Here is a 16993-nt window from a genome sequence, read left to right as displayed (position 1 = left end):
ACATCTAGTGCTAACAATACATGTCTTTAAACTAGAATACTATAAAAAATAATATCTGTGAACACATTTTCAAATACTAATTGGATTTTCTTTTTTTAATTTAGCAAACCTCATTTATTTTTTCTGCATAAGGAAAAGCCCTTAGGAAGGCTTTTTGAGGTATAATGTTTCATGAAAGCATTATATTTTAACAATAATTTCTCTGACCAAGTTCAAAACATTAAAGACTTTTTTTATCCTCTAATACACATGAAAAGTCTGATAAATGTGTGAAGAAATCATCCAGCTTCTTCATTATGAAAGGAGTTTACTAAATTTTTGAACAAAGGAAATACATTTCTTATCCTTAATGGGATATCCCCTTAATGGGGAGTAGTAGACCATCAGCTGTCCTGAGAGAGCTGTTCCATCATTTTGGGGCAAGAAGCATAATAAAGAATATATTTTTAAAATCTTGGAGTCAGGGAACTTAAAGTTTTTTCAGTTCTTTCTCTTGTCTTTAAATGTGCTAAAGGAACAGACAAACATTCATTTTGTAAAGCCATCTATTAATGTCCTGCTCTCTGCTTACCTTACCCTGTCCATGGTGAATGTGTAAAATGAAATAACAAGAAAACATCCAGGTCCCATTTTTCCAGGTCTGGGTAAGCAAGGTGTGGAGCTAGTGCCAGGAAAATGTGAGGTTTTTTGAGGATGTCACCAGCCAAGAGCTTCAGAACGATGCAGTTCCTTTATTATCTATACCATCTGTTCAGCTCCTTATAGCTACAGACAGCTGCTATAATTAAGCCAGCATTTACAAACATTCGTCAAATTTTTTATTTGATATATGGTTCTTAATCCTAATCAAAGGAAATAATAGGTAAGGGACACCACCCTGTCCTCTGGTGTATTTTGGAAGACCAGGCAAGTTTCATGTCAATGGAAATAAGAGGGCAGTTTTTACAGTTGGTTTTCCTGCCAGGACAAGGTGATTTTCCCCAGTTCAAATATACATCACAAACTTTTGGTGACAATTCTTTCTGATCACATAAGGAAGGGGTTTGGAAGCCTGGAGTAAGTTACCTGCAAACTTTTAGCCAGAAAATAACCATAAAAAGCAACTGTACAAATCAAGCCCTTGAGAAATTACCTTCTTCTCACCAAATTCCACTCAAATGCAATATTTATACACTTTGGAATCTTTTAGGAATTCCTGGCATGCTTCTGTAAGTTGTTCCAGAAATTTTTCTATCACCAACAATAGGAGTTCCTGTATCTCACAATGAGCATATAATGACTACAATTCAGTATTTACTTTTATTTCACTTACAAGAGAATGGCTCTATTTGCTTGATTTATCAGGCCTGGATGTTTAGAAGCAGTGTCTAATATCTCAGATCTTACAAGAGCACACCAAAAAATTTTCAGAAGTGAGAAGGGAAAAGAGCATCATACCTGAGATTGTGCATTAATATTGGCTCCTTCCTTCACCAGAACTTTGACAACTTCGGCTTGTCCTGCTAAGGATGCAATATGCAGGGCTGTATTCCCTTTCTGTTAGAGGGAAGGGGAAAATGCAAGTTATTATTACCCTTTTTCAGGAATCATTTCTATCAGCAGGTTTTTTATAGCATTCACGTGCCCATGCCTGCCTTTGGAAAGGCTAAAAGGAAAACAATTTATCCCACAGGTGTTTTTTTCCATCATGCCCATGGGTGAAAAACCTCTGGATATGATAAAGTAAATTATCGATTTTCACAGATCTGAAAAAATCTACTACTTGGAGCTATACTAATTCTCCTTAAAATAAGGAGGACCTGTCACTAGAAATACAGGAAATCTGGCATTGCTAAAAACTTCTAATGCTTCCCCTGTATTATACTACAAATTATATTTTCCTCTTCATTTACTACCAATGAGCTTCAGCAAAGACAACTCCCAGGCCATAACAAAAATAACACTTTAAATATCAGTGTGGCATTCATATTATTCTCTTTGTACTTTTGGGGGTTTTGTCTGTATTTCTCAAATGTATTGAATAAGCTTAGAGACGTGCATTAATTACCTTAGTGGCAGAATCCACAGCCGAGCCTCTTTCCAGCAATTCCTGTACCAGTCCCACGTGGCCTTCCTTGGCTGCCAGGTGCAGAGCATTGAGCCCATTCTGTAAGCACAAGGGCCAGATCCATTACAAATATCAGATACACATTCCTACCTCGCCCTGGGATAAGGAGATTAGGAGCTGGAATACTATTACATCTCTTAGCTGACTGTCTGCATAAGTCAGATACTTTGGACATGGCTGTTTAAGCTGAGGCTCTGCGGGACAAAGTTCTCCAATAACATTTTTCTCATAGCAACAAATTAATCAGAACAAACTGTATTTTGTGAGTATCCAGAACAGATTCCTTATTTTCTAATAACTTTCCACAGAGTACTACCTTGAGCATCTCCATGGAGCCCAATATTTCAAAACTTGAGTGTATTTCTTGAGTGTAACCTTATGCAGCCCTGCTGAGGTTCTATCAATGCTGAGAAATCACAGGACTCACACAAATTTACACAGGATGTGTCTACTCAATCAGGGTTATTCCATGCTGACATAGCCACCCTCAACTCTGGTCTCTCCTCTGGGATAACTGGTATCAAATAGAAACCCAAAAGCACAAATAGGCCAAAATGGCTCTTGATCACTCTTGACTCGGAAACTGATCCTTGATCTGGCACTTCTGCTGGGGTCTGATAAGCATGCCTTCACTAAAGTTTGAGGTTTTGCAATCTCAGTCAAAAAGGAAAAGAAAATTAATTAAATAGGATTGTTGGAAAGGTAACCTAAGAAAGTCAGCATTTAAATCCTCTCTATGTTAAACAGGAACAGGATACTTCATCTCATATAAATTCCTGCCATGGAAAGTTGATCTCCTTCTTCTTATCCACTCCTGGAAAAAAAATTAAATTGCAGTCTATTGTAGCTGAATGGCCAACCTGTTTTTCACAATCCTAAGGTATTTTTCATGCTACATCAGGCAGGTGACAGCGACAAATACTGCCATTCCCTCCAGCATTCTCCTGGCTTCCATATTGCAGGCATCAGGAGCAATGCCCAGGTGTTTGAGTAACCAGCAGCAAGTTCAGCACTGTGTAATTTTTATCACTTTGCTTGTCTCTGAGTGGCTCAGAGTCATTTCAATTGTGAAATAAACAGGCAACTTTCTGGCTTTTATTTGTCCATTCACAAAGGCAGTTGGAGCCTGTAATTCCCAGCGAGATTTTAAAGCACTTAGCACTTCACAGGAGGTATTCGATGGGAGTGGGTCCAATGGCCTAGCAGACAAAGCAATCCAAATGCATTTCTGCACTAACTCCATTTGATTCCACATCCATGGAAGCAGCACAGGCAGATTTTGTGGTCAAATTCAGAAGTGGAGCTATGAGAAAAGCAAAGGAACTAAAGGAAGGCCACAGTCACAGGCTGCCAAAAGCAGAGGAACACCCTTCTGCAGCCTGGTAGTTAGGAAATGTTAATGGCAAATGTGGTTTCAAACCACGTTTGGAGAATGCTTCAGCAACCAGAACATCCTTATTCCAGAGGAAACACTCCTGCTGCAAAGCTGCAGAGCCCAGGGGTAGCAGTAGTGCCATGCCCTGGTCAAGGATAAATCCTCAGCCAAAAATATGTGGTGAGGTTGACCATAATCACTGTGATGAGGAATACTGCACATGTCAGGGAATATTTTGCAGGCTGAACATATTTGCAGCTCTGATCTTTCTTGGGTTTTAACCTCAGCTGAGTATCAACTAACCATAATTACTACCTACAGTGGCTGAGAGCTTTGAAACAGCACTTTGTGGGGAAACACACGGTGTTCTCCTCACCATTTCAGAACAAAGACCTGTCCTTGTCTCTGATCTCACAGATTCTGTCATCAACACTTTCCATGTGAAACTGAAGGGCAGCTTGTCCTCCTCACAGTGTACACAGCTGATGTATTGCTGCGACATGTTATTAACCCTCCTCAGTCTTCGGAAACAGACAGCAGAGAAACTGCAAAATTCATGGCCCATAAACACCTCTGGATGCAAAAGGATGAGGTGAAGCCTCTGATTTAGTTTATCATGTGCCAAAATACGGAGAGAGCAAGGCTTGTCCCAGTGCTTAACTGCTAAAAATACTTGTATTCCTACCTCTGAGTCACATATTTGTTGATGCCACATTACGCACCTGAAAGTTGATGTAGCTCCATAAATTAAGTTTCTTTGCAGCACAGGACTTTTTAATTAATTAAAACATGAGCAAAATTAATTGTTGAAGTCCAGTAAAAAGCTTACAGGAAGAAATTCTAGCTTATAAATAGGACTATAGATGTTCAAGTTCCATAATTCCATGCTGGGGTAAGCAGTAGCAAGCCCTGCACTTTAAATGCTGAGGGCCAGCACAACTGAAGCCTTAAAGCAACTTTTGTTCTCTTTCTCCCTAATCAGAACCAACGCTGCAATTATTTCCCAGCCCACGTGGCTGATCCCTGCTACTTCTGATGATGGAATCTCAGATTTAATCAATGCAACTCCTCCGTTCCTGTCAACTGGATTTTTGTAGTTCAGAATAACAAAGGTTTCTGACACGTCCCTTTTTCTCTCCCCTGCCCACCAAAAAGTTGGGGAGGGTGAAATTAGTTGTCTGCTAAGCAAAACTGTGCCCCATAAGGACAAAGCCTGCATATGCTGTAACTGCCATTCTTCTGGAGACTCCCTGGTAATTTTAACTCTCATAAAATAACGTATTACTAAGCTTTCCAAGCCGGTTCTTTTTTCAAAGTGTTTCCCTGCAGTGCCTGATTCCCTCAGTTCTCTTTCTCCTCTACCACTGAGGCAGAGATCTCAATGCTTTCTATCCCATGGAGTGCTACAAACATGCACGACTGCTCACAGCACTTCCTGTGGTGCCACCCTAGGTATTTTCACCATACTGGAAAGGTCCAGGGGTTTCTTGGACATCCTAAAAAATCACCAGCCTATTTTAAGCCAGTCCAAAGACAGCCACTTACTCCCCGTAAGACAGGTACTGACACTGCTCTTGTCTGGAAATCACCCAAAAACATTCCCTGCTTTCTCCACCTTTGTATTCAGTTGCCTCACGGAGCAATCCTCAGGCAATGGAAGTTCTTTCATCACTGCCTGGTTCAGCATCAATCCTGCTGTGCCATTTACTCCTTCTGGGACATCACCCAGATCCAGCAGCTTCTCCCATTTCCCACCTAACCCTGTTGTGCCAAAGCAAACTGACACCATGGAAAAGCAAAGTCTTGGCAGAGCATCAGATCAGCCTGTAGTTCAAAGGACATTTTAAATCAGCCGGGTCAGTGCTTTGTGGTGCTTTTACACCCTTCTCTCTAAGCTCAGCTCTAAGTGACAGGCATAGACACTAACTTGGCAGTCCTAGAAAGCTCACCTCACCTTCTGCTGGTGAGACTTAGTGAAGATGATAAAGCACTTAAAACATAGAAATGGGGAAAAGAAAGTGTTTGAAGACAGTGGGGAAAAGGTTCTATGAAAACAGTCCAACAGCAAAGCATAGCTTCAAAACACAATGAAAATTAAAAAGCTTTTGTGACTGACTCTGTATGGTGGAGCTAAGTCCTTTTGCCATCAGAGGCAGAAACTAGAAAGCAGTACCAGAGGCTTTGTTAAACTCAAATACTCTTCTGTCTTTAATAGACGACTCTGCAAACTGTCCTCTGAATAAATGTCTTGGGGAAGTAAAACACGCATGTGGCAACCTCTTTTCAAGAGAGATTTGGGAAAGGGCACATCAGAGAGCTGTGCATGGCTTCTTGAAGTCCAAATGTTTGTGGAAGTTTTTCCTAAAAATATCACACAGAAATTAAGTGGACAGTGGGGAAAAAAAGAAAAACATTATCAGGTTATGAAACTTCTCCCTTTATGGTGCTTTACAGTCTAGGAAGTCAAGAAACTGAATTAACCTATAGAGTGACATCAAACGTGGTGCTGCCGACCTCATTATGCTCCAGTGCTGCTTCAGACCATAGCTAGCACTGCTGGGAGAGGCTGAGCCTTTCCACTTGGAGGGAGGAGGAAGGGAAGGAGCAATTAACAGCTGTGCACTCACTGCCTCACTGTCACCGAAGGAACCAACCGAATGAAAAGGAAGCCAACAAAACGAGAGAAAAAGCCAAACTGACAGAAATTCAAAAAGCCTTGGAGCTGGAAACCCCCCAAACTACCTAATACTTGAACCCTGATCTGTTCAAGGCATTAGACTTCACGGAGGAACACAGAAGACTTTTCCAAAGCCCACTGCATTTTTCCTTCGAAGACAGCACCCTGACAGAAAACTGACAGGTCTCCAAAGACAAGATAGAGAAATGTTACTTTATGTGGCCTTTGGATCCCCAATTCAGTTTCAAAATTCAGCTGATGAACTCAGAATAGTCAGATTTTGGGGGTCTAACTCCTGCTGGAACCTTGGGCTGCACAAAGGCACAGCGTAACCTTGGTTTTGCTAAGCAACATTTAGAACATGATGCAGGAGCAAGTTGTTTTCTCTGGCCACATTAACCAGGAATAGTAACCACATCCTAAAAAACTTCATTTGTGGAATAGAAAAACAGCTTAAAAGGAAACAGGTGTTTCCAATGGCTATTGGTTATCCATCCTGTAAAGTACCAGGAATTGGATTTTTTTAAGGGACTCTTGATAAAACTGGGGAATTTTATCCCCTGACATTTCTAACTCTTTCCAGAAATAAACGGAATCGATTTATAATTTTCAGAACAGACGACAGCACTTGAATTCAGAATAAAGTATGCAATTCCATAATAAGTGAACTTGTTATGATGGTAGCATTCAACAAAGCATATTTAAGTGATATATAATTATTAACTATAAAATTGTTTCCTTAACTGCTCTCTGTGTTCAGTATATCCAGAAACATTAAGTTTCGTCATATTTTGGCAACAACTGTGTTGGGAAAATACTTTGATCATCTATAAAGACATATCAATCTGAAAATTCAGAATCTGAGAAAAAAAAACATTGAAACTGAAGAATCTCCTGGTGTTCTCTCCATTCAGGAAAGCTTATATTTAACATTATGTATGGTTTTCTCAGATGAGATCTAATCTAAAAATAGCATTTTACTGAGCAAAAATACCCTGCACATACAAGGCTTCCTTTTTAAAAGAGCACTGAGATATCTCACTCTTAAAAATAAAATACACCCCTGCATTTTGCACAGACCGTGTCTGCTTCTCCCCTTAGACAGCTGGAACACAATGACATGGACACCCCTGTCAAACCCTGAGGAATAACTTGAAGGCTGCAGTAGCAGCTACCATGTCTTACTCAACATTCCCTGACCTCTAGCAGAGGGATTCTGCTCCCACTCCCAACAAAAATTACAATACACCAACGATGGCAGTGATCAGTGGAAGCACTGAGGCTCTTAGTGACCAAAAACCTCTGTAAGCAATTTTATACAGCACCAGAATTAGAGTCTGCCGGAAGCTGAAGTGCTTGGTTGTGCTCAGTGGATGGTGAGAGCTCTGATCCCACTGACACAGTGCAAGAGGAGCTTTGTCACCAGCTGCAGGTGGGAAGCACTTTCCACACAAGATAAATCTGCAGCAACCTTTGACATATTCCTCCCATAACCAGAAAGAGAATTTAAACATCAGGGAAAAAACCTTGTAATGTTCTGAAGTAATTATCACATCAGCTGTGCTTTGTCCTGGGGGTGAATTTCTTTGTTAATATTGGTGCTTATAATAAAGATAGAAAACTTGCTGGATCTATCTGAACATAACAACTTGAGTCTAGCTTTAGTCGCTCCTATCTGCACAACTTTAGGTTTGCCAGGTCATGTCCCATATAACTTGAGAAGTTTTTCCTTGGCAGTAGGTCTTTTAAAGGAAACCTTCTCCTAGACAGCAAGATACAAACATTTCTGTATGTTTACAATAAGCAGAACATGAAAAGCCCCAGCTCTTATCCTCCTCATCACTAAATTCCTTGGCACAGCAAACAGATCTGCTCCCGCTCCTGTGCCCCAGCTCCCAGACACATGCCTGCTTTAATTATCTGCAGCTTTCATTCAGCAGGGAAGATGATGGTGCCAAATATTTATGGTGATTTCATTCCTTATTGTCCCATTTAATTTTTTTTCTTTTTTTTTTCTTTTTTTCTTTTCTTTTTTTTTTTTTTTTTCCCTCAGTAAAAATAGCATTCACATTTCTGGGGGTTTGCTTCCAAATGGCATAGCCATTGTCCAGGTGGTGGTCACTCTGATCAAATCTAGCTAAGAGTTAGGGGAAAGCCAGGCACCATGAACCCTGAGCTGTCAAATTCCCCATCAAAGAAACTGCAGTGATTTCACTAGAAAGCCAAGACACTTCCCAGAACTGATGCAGACACTTATTTGCATATCTATTTTAAGTCACAATTAGAGTCTTATTAAACTTGATGGTTCTAGTCACTTAAATAAACCATGCAAATGTAGGTCCCTAAGCTATGAAGCCAAAGTAATTTGGACCTACATGACAGACCTACAAAGGAGCCAAGCCAAAACACTGTATCACATTACAGTCACATCAATGGTGAAACTTTAACAGTCTATTTTTACAGCAGTAATAACTGTCCTGAAAGGAGAGACAGCATGTTAAATGCAACATTTAAGTATCTTTTATGTTATGCTGTAGATATTGTTGACCAGGGATAAAAACACATTTAGTTTTGTGAAACCAGGTGAAAGCCCATGGCTACCTCTTTAGCCATCTGAGGGTAACCAGACCTGCATTCATTGCCAGTGCAGGTGAGTGCCAAGATTTTAATCTGCTTAGACACAAGTTATTTGTGCAATTACAACTACACCCACTCAAGTGCTTACCCACCCCCTGAGAGCTCACAAAAATAACAAGGGAACTCCCAGACTCCCACACCTGAGCTCTCAGGGGATCAGATGCTTCACGAGGGACAGCTAAGGAAAATCCATGGGCTGAACACGCCACATTAAGCAGGATAAAGTCATAAATCATGTTTCTACAGCGCCCAGGTTTCTTGCAATTCACTCTTGCAAACTTGTGTCCATCAAGTATCTTACCTGATTACAGGTGTTAATGTCTATTCCACTTTTCAGGTATTCCACGACTTTGTCCAAATTGCCAGCTCTGGCAGCTCGGAGAAAGCTTGCATTGCTGTCAGACTGCAAAAAGAGAAGAAAAAAAATTCTCCAATTAGCCCCTGCTTAAACCAGAGTGAAACTTAATCAGTGGTGAAAGGTTTCCACATTTTGTGCTGCAGGAGAATGAAACCATGAAACAACTGAGTTTGAATTATAACTGCATTGATTAGCATATTTAAATTAGGCAATAATGGCACAAAAGAACTGCAGACATGTCAGAGTGAGCGAAATAGAGCAATAATAGCTGACATTCAAAATTCAGCAAGAACTAAAAAAAAAACCAAAAACATATCATAAATCATAGTAACTGATATTGTCAACAAAAGAAAAACAAATGCATCAACTTGCTAACTATAGTTTTCCGGGGAATTATATATAAATCTAAGATCTCCTTATATTTATAATTTTATGTATTATTCATGTATTTATGTATGTTGTTTATAGATTTGCATAGATGTTATTTACAGACTTAGATCTATCATTTTTAGATATATACTCTCCAAGTGGGCAGCGCTGCACATGTAGCTAACCTTAGAACAAAGCGGATGAAGTACTCAAGGCTGAGCATCTAAATCCGGGATCATGTGGTAAACATTCCCATCCCTAAACTGCCTGCACTCGTACGTTAAAAAGAGGTTTAAAAACCCTATAAAAATACGTGTTCATTTTTCAGCCAGGCTCTGGGATGTGCCGTTAAGCAACGGAGCGTGGAACACCTCAGCCCTCTTGCCTTTGCCTGTGACACAGAACTGCACATGCTGCTTGAAATCAGCCTAGATTTGGGTGTTCCCCCACCCCGGCAAATCGGCCAGGACACCTGAGGGCAGAAGGTGCTTCTGTTTGGTTTTTTCCTTTCCTTCCTTTTCTTTCCCCCCCATCCCACCTGAAGATTTTGGACCGGCTCCGGACCTGACCTGAGAAGTCGGAGAATCTCCGGGCCTGGAAAGAAGCTGCGTACCCTCCCCAACAGTAACTTGTTTCTCTTACTTTGGTGTTGGGGAGTGTTCTTTTTCATTGTCAATAAACCGTTTTTTTCCACTTTTCCTCCAAGGCATTTTCCTTCCTGAACCCAGGGCTGGGGGGAAGGGGTGGTGGAGGTTTGGTTTAGGGGACTCCTTTTAGAGGTTCTCCCCTAATTTATTCCAAAGCAGGACACCGACTCGAGCTCCACGGCTCTGGCTGAGTGCTCTCAGCTAATCCTCCATCACAAACACCGCTCCTTCACAGCGCCAGAATCACCTAAAAGCCTCCCAACTCCCAGCCACTGATTGCAGCTGCCCAATCCACTCCAGTGCGCTTCTTTCGGTCACCCTGCTCATCACACTGCGCTAGCTCACTCCGCAGTCCCCGATCCCAGCCTATTTTAATCTGCGACAGATGGATGTCATCCTTGCAACTGTGCTACATGCCAAGACAAAAATATTCTATTTTAAATTCCTTTCGGAAAACTTCAGCGCATTTCCCGTACCTTTTGCTGTTAGGAAAACAGACCCTCTTCCTAAACATGCGGCAGGGGGAAAGGGAAGGTTAGGCAAGAATTTACAGTGGCAGAACTTTTGGATAGCGGCAGGCCTCAGTCAGGGGAGCACCTGGCTGAGGTTTGATGCCAGTGCAGGTTTTGACAGGAATCTGAAATTCCCCTTTGAGGACAAAAGGATAGCTGTTGACACCCTTTCCTGGGATGAGGACATGCTCATAAAGACACCAAAATATGTTTTAAAGTTTAAATATCCTTGAAAAAATCAAGTGTCTTGGTAAAAACATTAACCAAGAACAAATACCTGCGTGCATGAGGGGTAAACCTGGACACTCTGGCGGGGAAAAGCATCTTTGCCTTCAATAACACAAACTTTTTAACCTTCTTTCCCCCCATTTTATTTCATGCTTTCCTACTACAACAATAATTTACCATCACAAAACTACAATAATCAACTTTATACTTTTAAAAGGTTGAGAAAGAATGATGCAACAATTTACCACATACAGCTTTGGGTTCTTAGGGATGAATCAATCCTTGCTTGTTTTTCTTTCACACTGAATAACATAAAAAGCTAAAACTGCTGACATCTCCATCATTGCTGGAAGCTCAGATTGTAGCTAAGCCCACACAACTATAGGCCATTTGTTTCTGGCTAAAGAAGACACAAACAGTGCTTTCCAAGTAGATTCTCATTTCCTTGATTCATAATTTTATTACCTCATAATCAAATTACTGCAGTGTACGTCACATCACTTCAAAACCCTTTCCATATACCAGAATATTGATCATAATGCAGAATATTAACTTCTTGTCTACATAAAGAGTAATTCAGCAATCCATATGCTTCATATATAAATTCCCATACAAATACCAGAGACTGGTTCCACAAAATATTTAAAAGATTCAGCACCATGTTACAAGGCTTAGAAGATTTAGAAGTTGGGAGTACTCAGATCTGTTTTCTTTCCCAGTTGGCCAAATCTAATTTTTCAGTAGGTTGTTACTAGTTTGTCCTTTGCCCCATTCTTTAAATGTTTTTTAAAAGCATTTTTGTCAGCACTACTGTCTCAGGCATTTATTTACTTTAGCGCACTTCAAATTCAAATGCCTTTTGACAAAATCCCCTCAGTAAACAACAGCACTTTCCTGTAGTCTTACCGTGTCAGAAGACAATGAATTTGGATCTATTGGCTTTTCCAAAGGATTCTGTAATCTCTTGAATTATTTTGTTGTACAGCCCCAGCCCACAGCCTTCAGAGCTCCTCACAGCCCCTCATGTTTCCCAGTGAGAGAAACCACCATATCGGTATTTCTAGTTTTGTGACTGCTGAAGAAAAACTGCCAACAAACTGTCATTGGAGGGCACCTCCTTCACAAGGAAGAAGACAAAAACACAGACCCAGAGTCCCGTGCACCATATGGTATTTATCACATCTCCTCTTCCTAAGCACACACCCCTGAGGGTTTTTCTTAGGAGTTTTACACAATGTAAGCAGATCATGCTTGAAAGCAAATGCTCTACCAGTGAGGAAAGGGAAGGTTCACAGGAGAAGAGTTCACTATGTGAGCACAAGAACATGAGAGCCCTGTGACTTGGGAAGCCCCAAAGCTGACCCATCAATGTGCAAAGTCCCAGCTGGCAGCTCTGCCCACCACCCTCAGCTCAGTCAGGCAGAATTAAGGCTCATGTTGTGTACATGCAGGTACTAATCAGGCCATCAAATCAATACATTATAAACACGACACAAGAATGTGGTATGAGGAATTAGAAAACCCTGAGCTGTATTTTACAGCATGGGATGAATTCACCATCTGTGGATTTAACCAGCCTTTTCTAATGCACTGCTTTCAATACATATATGGTGAAAGAACACTACAGGTCCCCACTAACTACTTTTTGAAAAAAAAATTGTTTGCAATGCAACTCTAGCACATGATATAGATACAAAGGTAACAGAGGAAATTTCTTCCTGTGAGGATGGGGAGGCCCTGGCACAGAATGCCCAGAGCAGCTGTGGCTGCCCCATCCCTAGAAACGTGCAAAGCCAGGTTGGACAGGGCTTGGAGCACCCTGTTCTGTTGAAGGGGTCCCTGCCTGCGGCAGGGAATGGAACTGGATGACATTGAAGGTTCATTCCTAAACCTGTGACTTTTGTGGAGTATTTGGTGTTATTTGACCTTGTAAAGATCTCGTCTTCTAACTTTTCTTATGAATTTTTGACTGAGGATAGGTAATTCCAGCTACAAAAGAGAATTTTCAGACCACGAGGAACAAATAAACTACAATGTGAAAAACATCAATATTAGCTTAAGTACACTTACAGCAACGAATCCAAACATTACTTGGTAACTATCTAGCTGTCAGATATTGCATAAGGAAATACAAGAAATTATCACGTGATTATACAAATATATGACTGTAGAGTCTCCCTCTTTCTTACTAATTACATTGGTGCAATTTAACCTGAATTTGAAAGACATATTTCAGGGAGTCTCAGTAAATAAATATATGGAAATATATAAATATATTTAATATATGAAAATTAGTATTTTAATCAAATAGTCTGACCTTCCCTTCTGGTTCCTCTGTCCCCACTCTAGCTGCCCTTCCTATTCCATGATGTACCACATCACTTATTGCACACAGCACACGCCTGTTTCTTGAAGACATTTTAGAGAGAAGTGCAAAAATAAATCTTGAAATCATATGCTGTGCCAAACCCATAAAAATTTCTCCAAATATTCAAATTTGCTAGTGAAAATAGCTTCATACATAAGAAGGAAAGACTGGGGGAATAGAAGATTTCAGTTTTCAAAGGACAGCTTTCATCATAACATTATCCAAACCATTCAAATATTTGTTTTTAATTGTGTCTGTAGGAAAACTATTCCTGTAGGTTGGATTTGGGTTTTTCCCCTTCTAAGTAAGTTGAACAACCCCAGTCTGTCCAAAATCAGAAATATCTCCGTGAGAGAACACAGTCCAGCACTACGGGCCCCTGAACATTTCTCATCTACTAAACACAATTTGTTAATGGAATGCTTATAAAAAATGAATTCAAAACTAAAGCCTAATATCCAAATAATATGCTTATCTCTTAATTTAACCTATTTGGTTCATTTGTGTATTACAATGTGTATGAGAGCTGTAATAACCCTTTCAGGCTTACTTTTTCAAGCATGGACTTGGGGATATGCTGCTTTGATTTTATGGAGAAAAAGTTATTGATCTCTAATTCTGAAGATATTGTTCCCAATAAGACATGAGAAAAACCTGCCTTACATAGATTAAAAAGCTCCAATTGTTATTGGCAAAAACCGCTTTGATTTCAAAGTGAAACCTGTGTTATCACTGCAGGTAAGGCCAGCATTAAGCCACCATTGGTCAATATTGCAGGGGTAGGTGACAGTGTCAATGCCATTTACAAACTCCAGAGTTGTGAGGCACTGTCCAACAGCTGTTTCTACAATTAGCAAAATGTTGATGGCTTGTGAACTCTTCTTCGTTAAGAAGCTCCTAATTGACTGGTGGCTCATCATGTTAATATATTCAGGGAATGCCTGGAGTTGACAATTCAGCTCATGGCAGAAGGAAAGTTGCACCTTCTAAACTCAAAATTTCATGGTTTCTTGATGTTATTCAGTATTTAAAGATGCAAAGGGAAAAAAATTACAGGTGTGCAAACATGCAATATTATTATTTTTATTCCCTACTTTCTAAAGTGTCAGTTTAAGCTCCTACCCTTGAGACAATCACTAGATTTTGTCCCAGTTGGCTTGGTTATTCTCTGATTTCAGGAACCATCTGTTCTGACCAGCCATCATTTAATTGGGTGCAACTCTAGAAGTGGCACAGACCAGGTGTTACCATTACCCAACTCGCTCATCACACACGAATTTTTGCCTTTTCTATACCAGCGTTCAGATGTAAAAGATGGGAATTCAAATACAATGCTTTTCCTCATGGAATACTTCCTGTAAAACTTGCCAGCGAGTTTATCAGTGGCTCACATTTTATCTACTGCACGCTGAAGTTTTTTTTTATTGAGCTGAAAATGCTGCTGATCTCCAAAGGGATCACTCCAGAAGATGGAGCAGTGACTGCAAAGAGGCAAAGGTGTTTTATCTTTTTTGCTTTTAATTAAACCCCCAGAAGAGAGTGTGAGGCTGTAGTTCTGATATACATGCCATAATGAAAGCTATATATTCCACTTGTGGTAGGACAGGCTTGGTAATCTAACACTGATAAATGACTTAAATGAGATAATAACAGCTATAATGGACACATTTTCCCAGCCCTTAATGAAATAACATTCATCTTCTGAAAGAAAACAAATACTACAGTGCTTTTCTTTCAGAGCCACTTCCTTTGCCCAAAAATTGTATGTTTTCCTCTCATTCATTTACTGGGAGTGATGAAGGAAGACAGATTAAATCATGGATCCTAAAGAAATGTCAGTATCTAAATTCCTACATGAACAATTGGCCAAATTTACTTATTTCAATATCAAAACAAGAGGTTTTCTCACTCAGCTTTTCCCATTCAACCATGTACAGGCATTTCAGATTAGATTCATCCTGCTGCGTACCTTTGGTTGTATGGAATTTGTTCATGAATAGTTGAACTGAAAAGCCCACGATTATAAAAAAGCAGCTTTCACTAAACAAACATCGTATTCTCATAATCTAGAGCAAGCTCTTATACAGGAAAAAGACACAGCTGACCTTACAATAAATTAGTATTTGTTAAGACAAGAAGAATCCCAGGGTTTGTGAGATATGAAGGAGAAGATAAGCTTTCAGGGGTAAGACATCACTAACAAGTTAAATACTCTCTGCCAAGATGGAGCTAATAGCATCTAGTAATTAATTATTTTTAAATGTCAGAGGTCTGTCTCCTTAGGTTGATATTGATGATTATAAATCAGAAAAATAAAAATACTCTTTAAAGCACATATTATGAACCTGAATAATTTAAGGTGCTTTGAGTACTTAGGCCAATTAATCATAGAACATCATGAAGGATATGGAAAAGCTGGCACCGAGCTGGAGCTGTGGCTGGAGTTGCCCTCATCACATTGTTGTAAACATTGTGGACATAGCCTCACACTTTGCCATGAAGACTGTTAATATTTTCAGCAAAAAAATATTTTGTAATAACAAGATGGTGAAATAGGCACAAGAAGAGTGAAAGCTTTTGTGCTACACACTGCATACAACCCAGGATTCAAACAATCCTTGATTTCAAACCAAACCTTTTCAAACACAGAAAATTATTCCCTGACCCAGAAACCTGGGATAGCATTGACCAGATTCCTTTCAGGATATGCTGCATTCCTCAGAACGAAAATTCTCTCATTAGCTCTGCTAAGGGATGTGTAGGAGCCCAAGCCATGCATTGTCAGAGCAGGTGGGAAGGATAATGTTTGCATTTATTATATATATTGGTAAAAGCCTTCCTGTGTCGGACAAGGAGGCTGCAACCCAAAGGAGATACAGCATGCTGCAAGATTCAAGATTTAGAGCATCCTCAAGAAGTTAATTTCATTGGTATGACTGGAGATGGAAAGAACTATGGCAGAAAAAGCAGCTCAGAAAATAAACTAGGTTAAGTGGTTTATGATTTATACACACTACAAATAAAAAATTTATTACAAGTCCAACATATTTTCATTAACTTCCAGTGATTTCAATATTTGCATAAAACAGTTCTGTAGCAGTTTCATATCTTTTTATAAGACTCTTCTCAGAAAGCTGCATTTAAAATTTACCAAGTTTTTTATTGCTGCTACATTATCTCAACAAACACATTTTTGAGGAACATAAGGAGGAACAAACTGGCCAGGTAACAGCCTTATCTGAACACCACTTCCTGCTCCAAAATCGCTTCAAACACACACAACTGAACTATCAGTAGTGCTGATGGACACTTCTAATTATTTTTAGTGGAAAAGTCATGCTTCAGCTATTCCATCTCTTGTTATTGATAGGAAAATTCTCAATTATTCATAGGGAATTACTTCAATTTTAGGCTGGTTGTTATATTTTGACATCTTTGACTCTGTGAAATTCCAGAACTTGCAAGATACCATGCAGCCACTCTTTTCTCTCTGCTGGAATGCACAAATGCCTGATTAGTTTGGCTTTGTTTTTAACCAGGAGAAGAATAGAAGGATATTTTGGCAAACCACTTTAAACTATGCTTAATTTTTTTCACATCTCTAAGTCTAACTGATCTCAAACTAAACAGATTTAGGTTATTTGCTAAATGGGGGGGTTTAAACACACACTTAACTTTGTTCCTGAACTTGGGCCAATATTGGCAAATAGAGTAG

The 16993-nt window shown here is 39.7% G+C and overlaps 1 protein-coding gene across 24 annotated transcripts in view; it reads right to left on the bottom strand.

Annotated features, from left to right (window-relative positions):
• ANK2 (ankyrin 2) overlaps window positions 1–16993 on the bottom strand; it is a 185859-nt gene that overhangs the window by 109591 nt on the left and 59275 nt on the right. For all 24 annotated transcript variants that reach the window (XM_066318357.1, XM_066318359.1, XM_066318380.1 and 21 more), the window contains exons 2-4: window positions 9098–9199; window positions 2048–2146; window positions 1438–1536 (exon numbers count right to left, since the gene is read on the bottom strand). In XM_066318357.1, the coding sequence (XP_066174454.1) occupies window positions 1438–1536; window positions 2048–2146; window positions 9098–9199 (300 nt within the window). The remainder of the gene's footprint in view (window positions 1–1437; window positions 1537–2047; window positions 2147–9097; window positions 9200–16993) is intronic.

The sequence above is a fragment of the Sylvia atricapilla genome, chromosome 4 (assembly GCF_009819655.1).
Source record: "Sylvia atricapilla isolate bSylAtr1 chromosome 4, bSylAtr1.pri, whole genome shotgun sequence".
NCBI classification, from domain to species: domain Eukaryota; kingdom Metazoa; phylum Chordata; class Aves; order Passeriformes; family Sylviidae; genus Sylvia; species Sylvia atricapilla.
Note: the sequence above shows the minus strand (reverse complement) of the source record. Positions and strands in the feature narration are given on the sequence as shown.